The sequence below is a fragment of the Struthio camelus genome, chromosome 18, assembly GCF_040807025.1.
Source record: "Struthio camelus isolate bStrCam1 chromosome 18, bStrCam1.hap1, whole genome shotgun sequence".
Taxonomy (NCBI): Eukaryota; Metazoa; Chordata; class Aves; order Struthioniformes; family Struthionidae; genus Struthio; species Struthio camelus.
Window position 1 is genome coordinate 7,707,441 of NC_090959.1, and position 18,705 is coordinate 7,726,145.

The 18,705-nt window shown below is 56.8% G+C and overlaps 1 protein-coding gene across 1 annotated transcript in view; it reads left to right on the forward strand.

The window, feature by feature from the left end:
• The window catches only part of MATN4 (matrilin 4), a 22,924-nt gene extending 10,170 nt beyond the window's left edge, over window positions 1-12,754 (forward strand). Inside the window, exons 2-11 of the mRNA XM_068912743.1 lie at window positions 3,441-3,558; window positions 4,687-5,256; window positions 6,878-7,000; window positions 7,645-7,767; window positions 8,083-8,205; window positions 8,599-8,721; window positions 9,247-9,660; window positions 9,873-10,025; window positions 11,348-11,452; window positions 11,917-12,754. Coding sequence (XP_068768844.1) covers window positions 3,486-3,558; window positions 4,687-5,256; window positions 6,878-7,000; window positions 7,645-7,767; window positions 8,083-8,205; window positions 8,599-8,721; window positions 9,247-9,660; window positions 9,873-10,025; window positions 11,348-11,452; window positions 11,917-11,975 — 1,866 coding nt within the window. The 5' untranslated portion in view covers window positions 3,441-3,485 and the 3' untranslated portion in view covers window positions 11,976-12,754. The remainder of the gene's footprint in view (window positions 1-3,440; window positions 3,559-4,686; window positions 5,257-6,877; window positions 7,001-7,644; window positions 7,768-8,082; window positions 8,206-8,598; window positions 8,722-9,246; window positions 9,661-9,872; window positions 10,026-11,347; window positions 11,453-11,916) is intronic.
• The last annotated feature ends 5,951 nt before the right edge of the window (window positions 12,755-18,705 follow it).

The window sequence follows — 18,705 nt, forward strand, 5'->3', positions numbered from 1 at the left end:
CTCCCTTCAGCCTTCGGGAGCGTGAAGGCTTCTTCCAGAAGTCGGATGCTGTTAAAAATAGATCAGTCATGAACTGGTTTTCTCCTCCTCGGCTCCTGGCCTGAGCTCTCATTCCTCTCTCTAGGCTGGCTTTGAAGCTATCTGGAGGCTGTGAGATGCAGGCTCCATGCCAGCCTGCTGTTGCTTGGAGAGCGGAGATCTGCAGAAATGTTAGAGATGGCATGGCTGCCCCAAAATATTTAGTGGTTAGTGAGTGCTTTCTCCCAAAAACAGCGTCGCTGGAAAAGGAATCTGCTTAAAAAAAATGAGGAAAGCAAACTGGGCAAGGGGAGGGGGCTCTTTGCGTCTCCCTTTGCGCGTGTTGCTCCTGTGAGGGTGAAGGCAGCCAAGTGGTCTGGGCTGGTGATGGAGACAACAGGCCACAGAGCGATGCCATGATCAAGGGGCTTGGTGCTGCATCCCCCCTCATTTCTAAAAGGCTGGAGCAATCCTCCTGGCCCCTTCCCCAGCGCAGCACCACCCAGTTCCTGCCCGCTGCCGCAGCAGGGCTCCTTCCAGCAGCTCCTGGCCCTTTGCTGCCCGCAGGCAGCGCAGAGTTACGGTAGCCCGGGCAGGTAAGGCTGGGTGCATGTCCTGGCAGAACGCCGCATCTCGTCTGTACACCACGTTATCTGGCTTCGGCTTCAACCGCTGGATTTTGTTTGGACTTTTCCTGCTGGATTTCTGCTGTCAGAAACCTTTCCCATGGAGGTAGCTACGTGACTGGGTACGAGTCAGTTTTTAACCTCCTCTTGGCTAAATTAAAGGTAGGTATTATGTCTCACAACCTGATATTGATACTCTGGATCCCAAGTCCTTCTTGGAGCCCTTTCCTGACTTTCTGTCTGAGTTCTTCAGTGTCGCTTTTCAGGTGTGAAACTGAATCTGGAGACAATTTTAAGATGCAGCTGTGAAATCTCTTATCACCATCCCTGCTATCAAATACATTATGTTCAGGGCTGCACATTATCACTTGGCAATTAAATGGAAACCCTGGTGATGAATTACAACTGAGACCTCGCAGGGCTAAATAAACATTGGCTGATAACTACCGAAAAAAACCAATTTCCAATGTGCTTTTTAAAAGCAGTGCTCTAGTGTCTGTTCCCAGGCGTGGTGCTGCGTGTCTCCCAGGGGAAGCTGTCTTAACTGTGGAATCCACCCCGCAGCATCCGAGGTCTCCAACGGGAACGGGAGCGGCAGAGCCAGCCCAGCGCGGCGGCGGGGGCGCGGGGTCCTGCTCCAGTGGTGCTGCAAGCGGGAGGCAGGCGAGCACCCGGCAGGTCCCTGCTCACGGGCAGCGTCAGAGCAGTCTCTCCTTGTGTCCCTAGACATTTTCCCCCTCAAGGGTGAGGGTGGCTATAGCCTGACTCTAGTCACTGTGATCCCAAGTTGTCCCTCTTCCTTCCTGCAGCGATCATCTCCCTTGACTGTGGGGAAGCAATCTCTTCCCAAGTAGTTTATCAGCAGACTTGCACACAGACCGATGTCTGTGGAGACCGTCTCTTAGAGGTGGAAGATGCTAATTTAACCTGCCTGTCCCCCTCTGAAAGTGATTGCTTAGCAAGGGATTTATCCTGAATGTGAGCAGAGCGGAGGCAGAGGGCCAGAGACAGTCCTGGATCGGCCTCGGTGCAGCCAAACTTGCAATGCCTTTCTTTGCATAGGGAACAGTGCCTTTGCCTCTCTGTTATATCCCCTCAGGTTATGTTTCCCCAGCACCGCTCCTCCTCTCCCTCCCCAGCCGTGTCGCGGGTGTCGCAGGCGCTCTTGATGCGGGGCTGTGTTGCACCTTGTGCCTGGAAGGACCTTTCTGGACCCACCAGCTGCTCCCAGGGTCTTTGGGAACAGGACGATCATGTCCCCTGCCCCAGGCCGAGAGGGGTCTTGGCGAGGTCAGAGCGCGCAGAGCTCTCTTGTGCCTTCGGAGGAGCAGGGCTGAGGCTGGGTGTGGGTTTCGTGGTGGATCAGATTATTCTGGCTGTACCTAGATAACAACTCCTGATTTTGCTCTCGTCACGCCAAGGCCTTATTGTTTAGCAACTTTTATTGTTTCTCACTTCTTTTTCTAGGTTCAGATGTTGCAGGAGTGTTGGCACCTTGCCAGTCCTTGCGTTATAACACTTTCCCCACTTCTTCCCCCTCACCCCCCCCCCCCGGCCCCCAAATAAATGCGTGTCCCTAGGGCAGTGAAAGCCAAGGCAAGAAAACAGAGATGGGCAGAGAGGGACAGAAGTGGCATGCTGAGATTTTGGATAACCAGTCTGATAACTTTCAGAACCAGCCATAACTTTCCCCCCCAACATTTGGCCACCCACCTCACACACATGAAATAATTATACATCCAGGTACAGAGCATACCGCAGAAAAGCCACTGAGAAGGAGAGCGCTGCAAAACACTAGCGAAAGACTAATGGGCTTGCTCAAGGTGATGCCTCCCCGTGAGGAAGTGAGAGCACCAGGCTGGCGTGTGCAGAGACCTGTCCCTGGCCTGGAAACGTGGGCAAACGTGTCTGCGCAGGCATGGTTGTGTGCCTGGTGCATGTGGAGGCTTTTGCCTTCAGCTCTCCAAAGGGAAAAAAAGCAGAGATTAAATATATGGAACTCCTTGCTAAAATGGTTTTTGCCAATGACTTACAGGGACTTCTGAGTAGCTTTTGTTTGTGCTGGTGTTAATTTGGGGGCTTTTCTACCCCGCACGCAGCTGGCACCCCTGCGCTCTGCCGTGAGGAGGGAGTGTCAGGAGAGCCATCGCTCCACATTCCCGGGTACAGATTTCCCACTCTTCTTCTGGCTGAAGAGAGCAGCCATGCAGCCAGTTAAAAAATGTTTGGCTGGACATCAGATCCGCCTGGTTTGCAAGTGAAAATAAGTCTTGTCCGCTGGCGAGCTCCACCCAGAGCAGAAAATCAGACTGAGCTTTTCTTGCTTGGCAAATGATTGCTTCTCTAATGAAATTTAGCTATGCTGAGACTGCCAGTCCTCAAGTGGGAAAAGTTTCCCACATGGGTGCAGAGAAGTTTGGGAAACTGATCCGCAACGGCTGCTGCTGTTGCCCAAGGTTTTAGGCGCTGCCCAGGGGCACCGTGTGCAGGTTTCCACCTGGAGGAACTGCGAGCGGGAGTCTGAGGCCTGGGGGACTCGTGTTCCCTATGGGAAAGTTCCTCACTGGGAAAAAGCAGATTGCTGTCTTGTGCCCTCATTTCCATTCCTTCAATCAGAAGGTCGAAGCCTTCTTTCCAATCGCTGGCACGCTCATTTTGACTCCCTTAGGCAACTGCTGAGGATATCCTGCCTGGGCTGGAGAGTGGAGATGTGCTGAGATGGGGAGATGCCGTAGATGGGTCCTTGCAGGCAGTGGCCGTGTTCAGCACTGATATCATGTCACCTTCTCCCCACAGTGAGTTCCCCAAGTCCTGGAGGCTGTGTGGTCTTGGATAGCAACGATGAAGCTCCTACCTATTGTTCCTCTCCTCCTGCTGGTCCTAACAACGCTGGAAGCCAGACCAAAACCTGCAGGTGAGCCCAGGCCAAGGCAGTGGGAAATGAGTGGGAATTGCTTGTCAGAAAGAGAGAAGTGGGGCAATAAAACCCTCGGAGAACAGCTTGCTGTGTGAGGTGGGGAGACTCAGTGCCCACTCTCCATGGTGGCCCCAAATGAAGAAAGGAGCCAGGTATGTCTCAGAGACCTCTGGCACTCTGAAGCAATCGTGATCACAGCCCTGCTTCCGGGCATCATCCCATGGGACCTGAAATGTTTGCTCACTGTTAGGGCCAAGTTCTCCCAGGCTTAGGTGCAGACAAGCCAAGCAAAATATAGTCACTGGCATTTCACTTGCTAACGCTCTCCTGGTTTGAACTGGGAGTTACATCCAGGTATCATACTATTTGGCTAAATCCTCTCGATGTGCATGCCCTTAGCAGTGCTTTTCACTGTGTCATTAAAGTAAAGGCTCCGCTTTTAGACAGAAGCGGGCAAAATGGAGTAAAAACCAGGGGAGGCTGGAGTGGCAGGAGGAATACAAGAATTGCCCAAACTCATTTCTCTGCTTGGCACCCGCAGTACCAGGAGCCTGTAAAGCGCACAGGCTGGAGGCTCTCTCTGGAGCACGTTTGCGGAGGACAGCACAGGGCACTAGGCTGTTTTACATTTCAGTGCTCCAGAGGTAGAAAGGTCACTGCCTAAACCCATCTTGCCTGAGCAGATACTGGCAGACAGAGAGGCATTTCTGCAGCCCCTCGGGACAGAGCAAGACAGCGAGAGCCTCTCGCCAAGCAGCTCGGAGGCTGGGCACAGCCTGAGGCCTTTGGCAGCCGGAGGGGGACAAAAATGCAGGAAGCAGGAGTTGGATCTAGCTGCTGGGACAGTATAGGGGAGGAGGTGACAGTGCCATTCCCCTGTAGCCCCACAGCCAGGGCATGTCTCCTCTGCCTGCCCCCGAGGCCGGGCCCTGCTCCTGCTCTGCCAGGCACCCATCTGGGTTCATTTGGCAGTGGGAAGGTGCCAGTTTGGGGGGCTGTGCAAGCCTGCCCTCTTCATCCTGCCTTACAGCCCTAAAGCTGTCTGATGGTTCCACTCCCAGCCCTGCTCCCTGCAGCAGCACTGGCTGGTCATGGGGTTAAACCACCTCTGCACTCCCCTTCCAGCCCTGAAGTGCAAGACGGGCCCCCTGGACATTGTGTTCGTGATCGACAGCTCCCGTAGCGTGCGCCCCTTTGAATTCGAGACCATGCGGCGGTTCATGATTGATATCATCAGCAGCCTGGACATAGGCCCCAATGCCACACGAGTAGGAGTGATCCAGTACTCCAGCCAAGTGCAGAACATCTTCTCCCTCAAGACCTTCTTCAAGCGGGCAGACATGGAGAAGGCCATCAACAACATCGTGCCGCTGGCCCAGGGCACCATGACAGGGCTGGCCATCCAGTATGCCATGAACGTGGCTTTCACCACACAGGAGGGTGCACGCCCACCACACAAGAAGATCCCCCGGGTCGCCATCATCGTGACGGACGGCAGGCCCCAGGACCGCGTCAGCGAAGTGGCCACCCAGGCCCGCGCCGCCGGCATTGAGATATATGCCGTGGGCATCCAGCGGGCGGACATGAGCTCGCTGCGGGCCATGGCCTCGCTGCCGCTGGAGGAGCACGTCTTCCTGGTGGAGTCATTTGAGCTCATCCAGCAGTTCGGCAAGCAGTTCCAGGACAAGCTCTGCGGTAAGAGAAGTCCGGTGTGGCCGTGGGGAGGTAGTACAGGGTGCTTGCTCTGCTTGCTCCTTGCCTCAGGAGCACAGCACAGAATCCAGGGCAACAGATAACTTTGAATGGGTATTTGTAGTTGCATCCAAGCAACTTCTTCCATCATGAGCTCTGGAGAAGCCTCTTCAGGGAGAATTAGGGGCTTTCTCACAGTATGAGCAAGGTGCTGGCGGTTGAGGTGGGGAGCAGGAGAGGCTGTGAGTGCAGGACGAGGTGCACCAGGTGGAAGCTGCAGGTCGGACCCCTGGTTGTACATCGTAGTCCCATCTATGTGACTCGCAGAGGCCTGACCACAAGTCCAGTGAGCTGCACTGGCTCCACTGAAGCTCCCTGGCGGTGGGAGAGGTGCCAGCCGAGCCACTCTGCACTCACCCAGAGGAGTGCAAAGGGGAAGCGCTGGGACGTTAGCACCCCTGGAGTGGCCGGCTCCCTGATGCGGTGCCTTGGCAGGCGATCTTTCCTTTGGTCACCTTTCCTCTGCTTGGGTGAAATACAGAAAGCTTCAAAAGTGTTGTTAGCAAGTGCTTTTCTTCACCTGTGCCCCATAGCTCTGCCCTAAGCTAGGACGCAGTAGTAGCGGTAATGGGAGGATTAAATAGCGGAGAGGTGAAACTCGTTTCCCTGGGTGCAATGGGGCAGATGACCCATCCCAGAGCTGCAGACGTGTTTCAGTGTGGCTCTCGCAGGGTCTCCTCCTCCGCGGTCACGTACGTGGCACCTGCCGCTTGTGCGTTTCGCATGCCCATTTGTATTTAATAAAATCCTGGGCACGTATCGCTGCTCTGCGATATCCGGCTGGTCTTGCCTGGAAGCGGGGAGGCCGGTTTGCCCCGCGGCTGCACTGCGCTGGTGTGGTTTGGCAGTCTCGCAGGCTGAGGCCTGGCTGCAGCCCCGGTGCTGGCGGGCTTTGCCAGATGCCTTGCACTGCAACCAATTGGCAAGACCTTGCTCACCAGCTCCAGCATCCGCCAAGGGCAGAAGGCCACTGCCAGTGTCCCTCAGGCAGCGTTTCCTTCCCGGAGCAGCACCAGTGCTGCCGGGGGACACCCAAGCCTGGAGGCCTACACCAACATGGCAATATTGGGTGATATCACTCCAGAGGCCTCCTGGAGCCCTGATGTGCTCGCGAGCCATATGCCTTTGCTTGCGTGCCATGCTGGGGGGTCTCCCTGCCTTAGTGTCTGTTTTTCAGCCAAATTTGCAGTTTCCTCCCTGCACAGAGAGGCACAAACTCTCCCAGCCTCTGCAAGGCTTCTCTGGGTCTGGAGAATGGCACTTTCCAGCTGAGCTCAAGCATTCACTTATTCAGCTCAGGCTATTAATGGTATCAAATAATATTGAGCATTGATTTAGTGCTTGAGTACTTGCAAAAGCTGAGGCCCTGCACAGCATGCAAGAGCCGTCTGTGCCCATGCGCATGAGCATTTGGAGCTGGCAGGCCCCAGGGCGTGCAGCTCTCAGTGGCAGCCCCATGGGGCCTGGACGCTGCGGCTGCAGGGAACAGGGCGCATGTGGGAGCTGGGGTCTCTCGCGCATTCAGCAGGCCCACGGAGTGCTGTAATGCCCTTCTGTCTTCCAGGGGTGGACATGTGCATGGAGCGGGACCATGGCTGCCAGCACAGCTGCGTGAGCATCCCCGGCTCTTTCTACTGTGAATGCAACCCAGGATACAGGCTCAACGTGGACGGAAAGACGTGCTCCCGTAAAAGCCCTTTTTAGTCTTTCTCCCATAGAAGACTTACAGTTTCAGGTCTCGTGTAGGGAAGCTGAAATACAGCAAAGACCTCGTAAGGCCAGTAACAACCTGAGGCGCTCTACTCACTGTGTGTCATGGCCTCCCATTTGTATAACTGCTGAAAACAGTGCTCTGCACTAATGGGTTTCTGCTTTTTGCCTACTGGTTCAACTGTCCCGTGAGAGCCTTTGCTGACAGCAGTAGGAAAGGCCTGCAGACTAGACTTGCATTGCTAAAGCCTGCTCACATCTCTGTGCTGGGACACTTGGGGCTCATGTGGACACAAAATGCTGTCCACGATGTGAGGTTACTCTTGGCACTGGTACTGGAGAACATGTCCCAGCCACTGAAGGGCACCATGTTTTGGCCCCGTATTGTGTGTGCAAAGCTGTATTGGTTGGCACTGGCCACTGCACCCAGGACTTTTCCTTCTTGTCTCGTGGTGCTGTGCACAAGGGAGCTCCCTGCGACCATCTGGAGCAGTCCCTGCTCCAGCTGCCCTGGGGGACAGGCTTGCCCCAGGCGCTGACAGTGCACATGCCTCCTCCAGGGCCGGCGGTGCCAGGGGGCCGAGCAGGGAGCCTGACGGGGTGTCTGCTTCCCCCCTGCAGCCATCGATGCATGTGCAGACGGAAGGCACGGCTGCGAGCACCAGTGCGTCAGCGCTCGCGGGTCCTACTCGTGCCACTGCCGCGCAGGTTACTACCTCAACGAGGACAAGAAGACCTGCACGAGTAGGTGGCTGTCTCCCTCCCTGCTACTTCTTCCCTTCCTTCTTCACTTGCTTCTCACTCCGTTTTGCTCATCTCTCAATCAGTCAATCTTTCCCTTTCTGCGTTTAAGACCTGTCCCTGCCCTTGGTCATGCTGAAGGCAAGGGCTAGGAGCTCTCTTGGTTTTAGCATGGTGCTAGGAGTGGGCACAGGCCCTGCTCCTGGGTGCTCCATCCCCAAGCAGCAATCAGTCCGCTAATGATGGCAAAGCCCGTGGGCCTCGGGGCGCAGAGCAGCCCCGGCCCAGACCTGCCCATGCGTCTCCTTCTCCCACCAGTGACTGATTACTGCAGCTTCGGAAACCACAGCTGCCAGCACGAGTGTGTGAGCATCCCCAATGGGCACTACTGCCGCTGCCGCAGTGGCTTCACGCTGCAGGCCGACAGCAAGTCATGCAGAGGTGAGTCCTGTCTTGACGTCGAGGGCCTGGAAAGCCCTGCAAGTGCAGGCTGCAGCGCACAGCAGATCCGTTTACGTCCTCCTGGCACCCAAGGGAAGGAGGAGAGGGCTGGCACGCATTAGAGGTGTTGTAGGATGCTCTTCCTCCAGCTGGATCCCCAGGGTGCTGGGGTCTGACCTTCACAGCTGTTCCCCAGGTGGCTGAGCAAGAGTTGTCTGTGGATCAGACCAGCCCCCATCCTGGAGAGGAGGAGCACTGAGTGCCCTCTGTGGCTGCCGCAAGTGGGAACACCAGCCTTGCCAGGGTCCCCAGGAGGAAGAGGTTTCTGCAGACTGTTCCCGGGCCGTGCTGCCTGGATAAAGATAACCGCCTGCCTTTGGCTTGATATTTCAGCTGCTGACCTCTGCAATGGAGTGGACCATGGCTGTGAGTTTAAGTGCGTGAGCGCCGAGGGCTCTTACCACTGCATTTGCCCTGAGGGACAGCAGCTCCAGGCTGATGGGAAGACGTGTAACAGTGAGTACAGAGACGCAGCTTGTGGCATCCTTGATGTCTGGGCTTCAGTGCACTGCTGTTGGGCACCCAGCAAGGGCAGGGCTGAGGTGTGAACTAGGCTGTGCATCTAAGTGGGTATTTGAGCTGTGTTGTAAAGAGAGCAGAGAGCCTGCTGGGCTTCGTGGAGAGCCCCAGCTGCTGGATGGGGACCCTAAGGGCACTGCATGGGCAGATGAGCGCTCATGTCCTTAGAGATATGGCCCAGAAGATGTAATGGGAGCTTTTGGAAAAGTTTCAGGACAAGAGAGACCTATGGGAGAGACTTTCAGGGAATGCTGGGGTGGGAGTGCAAGTCTCTGGGCTAAAATATCTAGACACGCTCTGTCCTGATTCCCAGCTTCAGCCTAGCCGCAAACCCAGGGTACACATCCTCACGGTGGCCTGAAGCCCAGCAGATCTGCCCAGCCCTGTCCATCCTTGCCCTGAGCAGTGTCCCCTGGGCCCCAGCTGGGCTAGGCCCTTCTCATTTTCCTCCTTCACATGCAGAGTGCGGGGCTGGGCACATTGATCTGGTCATGGTGATCGATGGCTCCAAGAGTGTCCGTCCGCAGAACTTTGAGCTGGTGAAGCAGTTTGTGAACCGTATCGTGGATCTGCTGGACGTGTCCCCTCACGGCACCCAGGTGGGGCTGGTGCAGTACTCCAGCCGCGTGCGCACCGAGTTCCCCCTCAACAAGTACGCGACAGCAGATGAGATCAAGAAGGCAGTGATGAACGTGGAGTATATGGAGAAAGGCACCATGACAGGCCTCGCCCTCAAGCACATGGTGGAGCACAGCTTCTCCGAGCTGGAAGGCGCCAGGCCTCCCTCCCACAACGTGCCCAGAATTGGGCTGGTTTTCACAGACGGGCGCTCCCAGGATGATATCTCTGAATGGGCCAGGAGAGCAAAGGAATCAGGTACGGGAGGCAGAGGACTGAGGAACCTGCTCCTCCCCAAAGCCCTGCCATGCTAAGGCAGACACCCCAGGCTAAGCCCCTGGGGAAACCCCACATCCCTCATGAGAGCTGCTCCATGTTTCTCCTTCTGGCTGGCATGGGGCTGTTTGTGCTGAGGCTGGCAGGCCTGCGCTGTGCACGGCACTGAGGAATCGTCCCGTCCTCCCGCATAGGAATCGTCATGTTCGCCGTCGGCGTTGGCAAAGCTGTGGAAGAGGAGCTAAGAGCAATTGCCTCTGAGCCAGTGGAGCAGCACTTCTCCTACTCGGCAGACTTCACCACCATGACCCATCTGGTGGAGAACTTCAAGCTGAACATCTGTCCAGGTGGGTGCAGGCCAGGCCTGTGGCCCCCATCCCCAGCTGTAGCAGGCTGGCTCAGCCCCAAGTCGAAGTAAGACCTCCTCTGCCCAGCAGGATGTCATGGGTAGTTTGTATGGCCGTAACCACCCTGTGTCACATCCATTAATATTCTTACTTTGTAGTCTGACAGGGACAGGCAGCACCGCTAACCCTGAGACTAGGGAACTCACCCAGGGACATGCAGGATATCTGTGGAAGAGCAAGGGGTCCAGCGCGGGCCACCAAACTCAGACTCATGCTCTGACCATTAGGCTACCCTTTTTGTCTACAAGCCGTGGAGATGCGTAATATGTTGATGGTGAGGGCCGTCAGACAGCAGTCATGTTTGCAGCTGGGCTGGTGTGCTGATGTTGTCCTATCGTTTCTCCCTCTGGATCCTTAGGGCCGTTGTGGATCTCAGAGGGATGTGAAAGAGGAGAAGGTAAAGCCAGGGGGTGCTTAACATGAAAGGGACGGTGCATGAGCAGCTGCTCCTGGTGCTATTGCAAGGGCAGGGTCTGGGGCCTCACTGCATTAAGTGGTATTGGCACGTCCCCAAGGATGGCTTATCTCCTCATCTAGACCCTGCCCTTCCACTGTTGGCAGATGAAAAAGGACTGACCGGGTTACTCTGGGCAGCCTCCCTTGCTGCCCTGGGGAAAATGAGCAGTGTGGTGTGGCTGGGCGCAGCAGTGCCCTCGGCATCTGATGGGGCTCCAGCGAGGCTTCAGACCCTGAGTCAGCGTCCCACCCTTGCTAGCCCAGCTCTGAGCTGCCCTGCTTCCCAGCTTTAAGGCAAACCAAAGCCCAGCACTGCCTTTCCTCAAAGTGCTGTGAAGACAGCGTTTCAGAGGCTACTCAGCACCCGCTCCAGTCTGTGCACAGCCCTTGCAGCACCTGGCCGGTGGTGGGGGCACCGCGAGTGGGAACTGTTGGGATCTGTTACAGACCATAGTGGCCAGGAGGGCAGGCCCGTCACTGCGACGTGCTCCGCAGCTCCCAGGGCTGTTGGGATGCTCTGCATCCCTGCAGCCTGCGGCAAATGGAGCTGGAGGGAGGATGCCCACGTGGAGACTTGCTTGGTGGGCAATGGTGCAATGGAGATGAGCTTGCTGGAGTTTTGTTAGATAAGCGGGGATCCAGCCTGAGGAACACAAGCCATTTAGCAATGCTGGAAAAAGAGGGAAAAAATGGGAAAGAGCCAAGCGCGCTGTGTGAGAGGGAAGGCGAGAGCCTGGCACGGGGCTGCTCAGGGAGATGGCCTTGGGGAACGTGCCTCTGACAGCACCGAACTCCTGTGGTTTCAGAGGAGGGCAAAGGGGAGACGGAGATCCGCAGCCCGTGCGAGTGCGAGGCGCTGGTGCAGTTCCAGACAAACACCGTGGCCGTCCTGGAGAGCCTGACCGAGAAAAATATCCTTTGCCTGGGCTCGCAGCGGGCTCTGCTGGGTGCAGGACAGTCTGCAGGGCAGGCTGGGCTCATCAGAGCTGAGTTCAGATTTGTGGTCTGGGAGGTGCAGGGGTGGCAGCGGGTAGAAAATGGAAGTGATCAGTGCGGTCTGTCCTTGCCAGAGGTGCTGGCAGAGCTGTGTCTAGCCAGAAGGCAATACGCAGCTCCTAGGGGCTAGACAAGAGGATAAAATAGGACTGGGGAGAATTTAGGCTCCTTCAAAGAAAGCAAAAAGTGGTACTATGGTGTCCAATAACCTGGCATGGGAGCCAAGTCCTGTCTGAGGTCTCACGGCACACCAAGGTGAGGCTCTCCCTAGGTGCAAGCAGACATGAGTAAGGCTCAGTCTGCTCTGGTTTTGGGCCGAGCCCTCCTACGTGGCTCACCAGCCTGTCCTGGCTCACACTGGTTTCCTTAGCACGCTCACTTGCTCAGATGACAGCTAGGCTCGAAGACTTGGAAAAGCAGATTGCCAACCAGAATTGATCCTTGCAGAAGGCCAGAAGTGCTCAGACGGGAGCACAGAGAAGTACAGTAGCTCTGTGGCGTTGCTATTGCTAGATTATTGTAAACTGTCTTTGTTTGTTCTTGTATCACAAAATCCCAAGGGGGACTTGGAGTGTATTTAAAAAAAAAAAAAAAGAAAAACCAAAAAAGAACTCAACCAAAAACCTCTGTTGCAAAGCAAACGGGTCCAGGCTTTGCTGTTACCTCGTTCCTCCAAACCGGCAGGTTTGGGTTGAGGTGGGATGTGACTTTGTGGTCAGTTTGGGCCTTCGGAGAGGAGATGTGATGCACAGCCACTTCATAAAGCAGCTGGGATGGACCAGGCGCTGCTGGCACCGGCCTCACCGCAGAGGCCCCTGCGCAGCTCCTCCGGCGGCTTTGCAAGAGGAAAACCACGGTGAGCGCGCCCTGGGAGTTTCTGCTGTCTCCGCGTCCGCTCCAGCAGCCTGGCCCCCGCTGTGCGGCTCGTCCGCACGGCCTTCGGAGCGAGGGAAGGGAGCGCACCGCCCTGACGTGCCCCGGCAGGGCGCAGGGTGCCAGGGTCCCCGCAGAACTGCCCTTGGCCCCCCGTTTCTGCAGAATCGGTCATTATCCCGTTTGGTTTTTATCGAATAGCAAAATGATAATAATTCTCTCTATAAATATCTATGTGTGTGTATGTATATATATTTCATTTCGAGAGCAGGGTAGTACTATTTTTAAACACTTCTTATATATATAAAAATTTCTATCCTGACAATAAAAACACAAAAGATTTCTATGACACTTCTCTCCTTTTCGCTCGGCCGCAGGGGCAGCAGCGGCGTCTGCACGTCAGAGCGCCGTGCCCCTGGCTTTCGCACGGCCACGCTGCCCGCGGGCTCCGGCCACGCTGGGAAAACCCTTGCTCAGAGCACCCGGAGAGCGTTGCAGAGCCGGGCTCGCCTGCAGGGAGGAAAGGTGCTGAACGGGTGATGCTGGGCCTGGTCCCAGCACCCTGCCGGGGCAGGAGAAGCCTTACCAGCCCAGAACGGCGGTGATTGATAAAGAAGCCGTGTCCGGGTGCTCCTTGCTGGTGGGTGCTGGTTCAGCCCAGCGCACTGTTCCCACGTCAGATTGGTAAGCAGATGCCGCGGCTGCTACCGGAGCAGCCGGCTCATTCAGGCACAGCCCCAAGGGCAAAGCTCGGGGCAAACACGGCTAGAGCCAGCCCGTGGCCCCTGCTCCCACCGTGCCAGCCCGGCACGCCGCTCCCGGAGCGGTCCCGGGAAAGGGCTGCCAGCACATCCAGGCCTAGGGTTTGGCAAAGGCCTAAAACTCAAAATCCGGCTTTTTACTGCTTTCTGCAGGGACCATGGGCAACATCCTGCTGGTCCCGCTTCCAGAAGCGATCCTCATCCGTGAGGCTCCTGCCCTCGGCGGTGAGAGCAGGGAGGGGGAGAGGTTTTGTGCGCGTGAGGCTGACATGGGGAGAGGAGGAGCAGAAGGCTGAAAGCAGCTCCTGGGCAGGGGTTTGGGGCTTGCTTGGACTGCTCCAGGAGGAGAGGAATTGAAAAGTACTCAGCTATTTGCTTTACGAGGAGAGGATTAGCTTTTTCCATATTAAATTGAAAGCGGCTTTTCCCTAGTTCAGTGTGGGGTTTTGAAAGCTGGTGAGCAGGATTCACATTCCCAGCAGCACGGAGGAGGGTCAGCTGTAGCCTCGTTATATCTGTTTGCAGGGCCGGCAAATGAAGCACTGGCCATTACCTCCGCACAAGGTGCAACCCAGGGCTTTGCTGTCAGGTTTTGGGCAGCTTTGAGCACGTTTTGCAGAAAGAGGCTGTTTGCTGGGAAGTCTTCTTCCCCGGGCACTCCCGGGAAGGTGCTGACAGCCTGCGATCTCGCCAAGGTGGTGAGATGGTTTGGTGCAGAAAGGACCTGGGTTTGAGGAGGAACATGGGAATTGGGGAAGCAGAAAGCAGTATGGGATGATACGATGCCCCAGGAAGGAGGCCCAACTGACTGCAGCCGTTCTCGCCTGGCGGCGCCTCTTGCAGTGTTACACGTGACCTTGCCATGCTGTGATTTTTTTGGCCAGCAGGGATGCCCCAGGATGGGAGGCCGTGGTCCATGTCTTTGCCTTTTCTACTGCTGGAGCAACCTAAAAAGGCTAGAAATCTGCCTTGCCTGCGGAAAGGCAGGCTGCCCGCTGCACAGCACTGCCGTGGCAATGCCACAGCCCCTCGCGGGGAGCTGCCGCCAGCTCAGCCCTAAAGCAGAGCCTCGTCGTCTTGTGTGCCCACCGCGAATAGCTCATTCCCGCGCAGCTGAAATGCCGAAGGGAAGGCAATGGCCATCCCCCGCTCCTGCCGGAGAGCAGGAACCCCAGCAAGGAAAGGGCAGGCATCCCTGGATGGAGGGCTGCGAGCACACGTGGCTTGTGCACGCGGGCACAGGCGCAATGTGGGTCAGTGCCAGGGACGATCACACTGAAGGAAACTGGAAACCAGCTGCAAAATGTATCCTAGTCTTTTCCCGAGGGCATTTCCAAGGAAGTCCCCCCCTCTTCCCCCCCCCCCCCCCCGAATGGTAATTCTCAGTTTTCTCCCTCCAGCACAGAGCGAACAATCGGGCTGTTTGAGCGTGCTGATGAATGGGCGCTTGTGAGCCGCTCGCCCTCTGGAAAGGAGCGATTTCCCTGGCCCCTGCGAGCAATCCCTGTTTTCACAGGTGAGGCGCTGAATGGGCCATAAAACCGCCTTCCCCTCCTCGGGCTCCCCACCACCCACATTGCTGCTGGCCCTCTTGGGGCCGGGGGCCTGCTGAGCCTGGCAGGCAGCCAGGTGCCTCGGTGGCTGCTCTTGCTTGGGACGTCGAGGTCGTCGTGCCCCGTGTTTGCGACCCCTGTTTCCAGCCAGGTTTCCAAGCTGGGAGCAGAGTCAGTGGCCAGGTTGCCCAGGGCTGTTTGGGCAATGCTGTGTCCCAGCTGGGAGCAGCTCTGCAGGAGGGAGGTGAGGAGGTGTGAGGCTGCCAAGGGATGCCCGGAGCCATGGGGGAATGAGGGCTTGGTGCTTGGGGAGCACCATGAAACGTTTGCCCTCTAGGCCAAGCAAGAGGATATGTCCCTGGTGTCGCAGTTCGAGGGATGGGCACTGTCTGTTACTTCTGGGTCTGGGCTGATGCTAGGGGGCCTAGACTAAGGTCAGCCCATGCTTCGCGTTAGTATTAGAGGTGAAAAAAAAGACCAGAGGGATGCTAGTGCGTGTCCTGCACATGTCACACACTGGGTGACGTCCCAGCCGAGGTGACGCCAAGGGGAACTGGGGTTGGTAGCAAGGCTGAGCTCCGAAGCAGCATCCCCATCCCTGCGCAGGTCACCCAACGCAGGCTGACGCAGCGCCAGCGTCGGGCTCTGCCTCGGCTCAGGGTGCCGGGGTGCGGCACTGCCTGGCTTTGCCGCACACGGCACCGCGGAGGCCCTTCCAGGGCAGAGCGGGTGGCTCCAGCCACCCTGTGGGTTGCAGGACACAGGGGGATATTGTGAGAATGGTCGCCCCGTGCACCAGGGAGAGCGAACTGTGAGCTGGCCCTTGCTTAAATAAATACAGGAGCGGGGCAGGCGCCTGTGTTGGGGGGAGTGTTGGGGGGCAGTTGCAGGCTTTGTATTTCTCCGTATTGCTGAGGATTGTGCTCTCCAACTTTGGGTAATGAGGATCCCTAATCGGCAAGGAAAAAAGTGGCTTCCTTGCAAGGTGTCCATCAGCCCCACAGCCCACCCATCAGCCCCACAGCTCACCCATCAGCCCCACAGCTCACCCATCAGCCACATGGGCCATCCATAAGCCCTGTGGCTCACCTGTCAGCTCCACAGCCCTAACATCAGCCCCACAGCCCACCTGTGAGCCCCACAGCCCACCTGTGAGCCTAAAAACCCATCTGCCAGGCTTGGAGCCCTCTCAGCAGCCTCACTGCCCACCTGTCAGCCCTACAGCCCACCCATCAGCCCCACAGCCCACCCATCAGCCTCATAGCATATCAGTCAGGCCCATAGTCCACCCATCAGCCCCATGGCCTATCCCTGAGCCTAATAGTCCATTCTGTAGTCCCAAAGCACATCTGTCAGCCCCACAGCCCACTCATCAGCACCATAGCCCACCCACCAGCCCTATAGCCCTTCTATCAGCCCCACAACGTACCCATCAGCCCCCATCAACCTTGGAGCCCACCTGTCAGCCCTACAGCCCACCCATCAGCCCCCATGGCATCAGTGCCCACATGTCTATATGTCTTGACTTTAGAAAGTGTTTTGTCAGCCTCACACCTTTTTATAAGGTCTTTGGAAAGTTGTCTCAATAAAAACCTGTGTAAGGCTTGCAACTGATTAAAAAAACAAAACAAAACCAAAAAAACCCCACTTACAACCGTTTCCATAAAGGTGTGTAGATCAATAGTTTGTGGCCAGCCTGTAAGAGCGTTCTGAGTAGGGTCCCACATGGGGTTTCTGTAATATTTATACAGATGGCTTCTCTATTGGGAGAAAGGAAACATTAAAATGTGCAGAAGACATCAGGTGAGGAGAGCTGAAAACACCCTGAGAGCAGGGAAGGGCTCAGCACGACCTTGGCCAATAGGAGATGATCCAAGAGCATCCCACTGACATTGCATAAATACAAGTGCAAAGTGCTCAAGTTAGTGGCTGCGATGTCACATCACCCGGTACGGACAAGGGGCACTGGGCAGGAGGACTGCTAGTGGGGTGGGGGGTGAGGGCTGAGGAGAGAGGAAGGCTTAATGGGTTAAAAACCAAGTCTGATCCTACTGCCAAAAAAAAAAAAAAGAAAAAAAAAGTGATGACGAGCAAGCCAGCCTGCTGTGCTGCAGCCCTGAAACAGGGTGATGGGGTTTCCTTGCTTTGTATGCATCTCCATGAAAAACCTACAATAACTGGAGATTCCCCCAAAAATGGGGGGGGGGCAATAAACGCTTTATGGGATTTAGTAACAGCTTTGACTAGAGTGGGCAATGGTGCTCCCTAAGAGGCATTATTAAGCCTTGGTTGGCCTGGTGTCATGTTGGCCGGTGACCTTCGAGGGGGCTGCAGACAGGTCTGAAAGGGCTGGCAGCACAGTGTGTGTGTCCTGGAGGCCGCCCGCGCCGGGGCAGCGAGGCGGGCGAAGGGAGAGAGAGAGGCTGGAGCAGCCGGGATACCGCGGTGAGGGGCTGCCCTGGGAGCAGGGCAAGCACCGTGCTGGCCTGCAAAGCCGCGTTAACAGCTTTTCACTAGGTGGCACCAGACACCAGCAGCAAGCGGAGCGCTGGGGCTGGGGAGGCCCCTGCCCGGGCACCCGGGGCACAAAGCGTTGCTCGGGGCCTTTCTGCGTCCTGGTAACGTTGCGACCGTCCCTGCCACCGGGGGACGGGTCCCGGGGGGGGGGGGGGGGGGGTCCTGGGTAGCAGGGAAAGCTGCGGCCACGCACCTCCTGCAACCCCACCGAGACCCCCGGGCCACCGTTGGCAGCTGCGTGGGGACCCCTGAGCTGCCTGGGCTGCCAAAACCCCATCGCGCTGCGTCCGACCCATCCCAGAGGGAGCACGGCACGAGGCCACGGCAGCACAAACCGTCTCTGCACCGCTGGGAGGCTGAGAAAAAGCAAAACGTCCCAGCAGGACCTCTCTGCAGGAGCCAGGGATTTGGCCCACCCCAAGGAGCGTGGGGCGCAGGGGGCCGAGGAAGACAGCGGCCGTGTTTGTACCCCTCGCCGCAGCATCACTGAGCTGCCAGGTCCGAGGGAGGGCTGAGGCGCTTGGCACGGCTCGAGGAAGGATTTTTGCCCCGGGGTGCCAGCCGCGGTAGGAGCGCGGCCAGGCTTTGCTGGGCCCAGCTGCAACCCAAGGCGAGCCGGGGCAGCTGGCCTTCCTCCGGCCACCCCGGAGGAGGAACAAACCAGAGCGCTCCCTGACCACGAAATTGCAAGGTCAGCTGGTGACATCCCCAGCGTTGCACAGCGCAGGGCCAGCTGCCTTGGCAGGAGCCTTGCAAGGTGCTTTTCACAGAGGAAAGCGTGGCGGGTGACAGGGACACCCGTGTGGGACCTCGGCCCCGCGCACGCAGGTGGATGAGGCAAGGAGTGGGGCACACCTGGGAAAAGCGCTTCTCCCAAAGCAGAGCGCAGCGCGGGGTCTGCAAAAGGTCCAGGCAGCAAACCTGTGGCCAGAAATGCCATCAACTGGGTTATTCTGTGGGAGTTTGCACTCAAAACGGATTTTATACTTTTTCCCTATGGCAGAATTTGCCATGGACAAAACACTGTCAAAAACCCCCGAGGGACTTTTTTTTCCCCTCAGCTTTTTTTTTTTTTTTTTTCTTTTGCAGTTGAATGAAAGCCTTGCTCCTTGCCAAAAGTCAATGTTCAAAATGGCATTTCCCCCCAGGACTTCAGGAGCTACGAGAGACAGACACACTCTTTGACTTTCGGTTAGTCTGTCACTTTCTATGAAACACGTGGAGGGACAGTTTTCCCAAGAGCCCTAGAGATCTGTGAAGCAAAACAGCCACGCTAGTGTTGCAGACTCAGATGTCTGAAACCCCTTTCTCAGAGACAAAATTATACCAGCAGGATGCAGGACATCTGCATCTCAAACCTCCCTAGGGGTGGGTTTGGCCTCAGAGCTGGCTCTCTGAATGTTACCGGCTGTGCGTCCCAGCTGGGTCCTCCTTCTCTCAGGGCGAGGCCAGAAGATGGTTCAC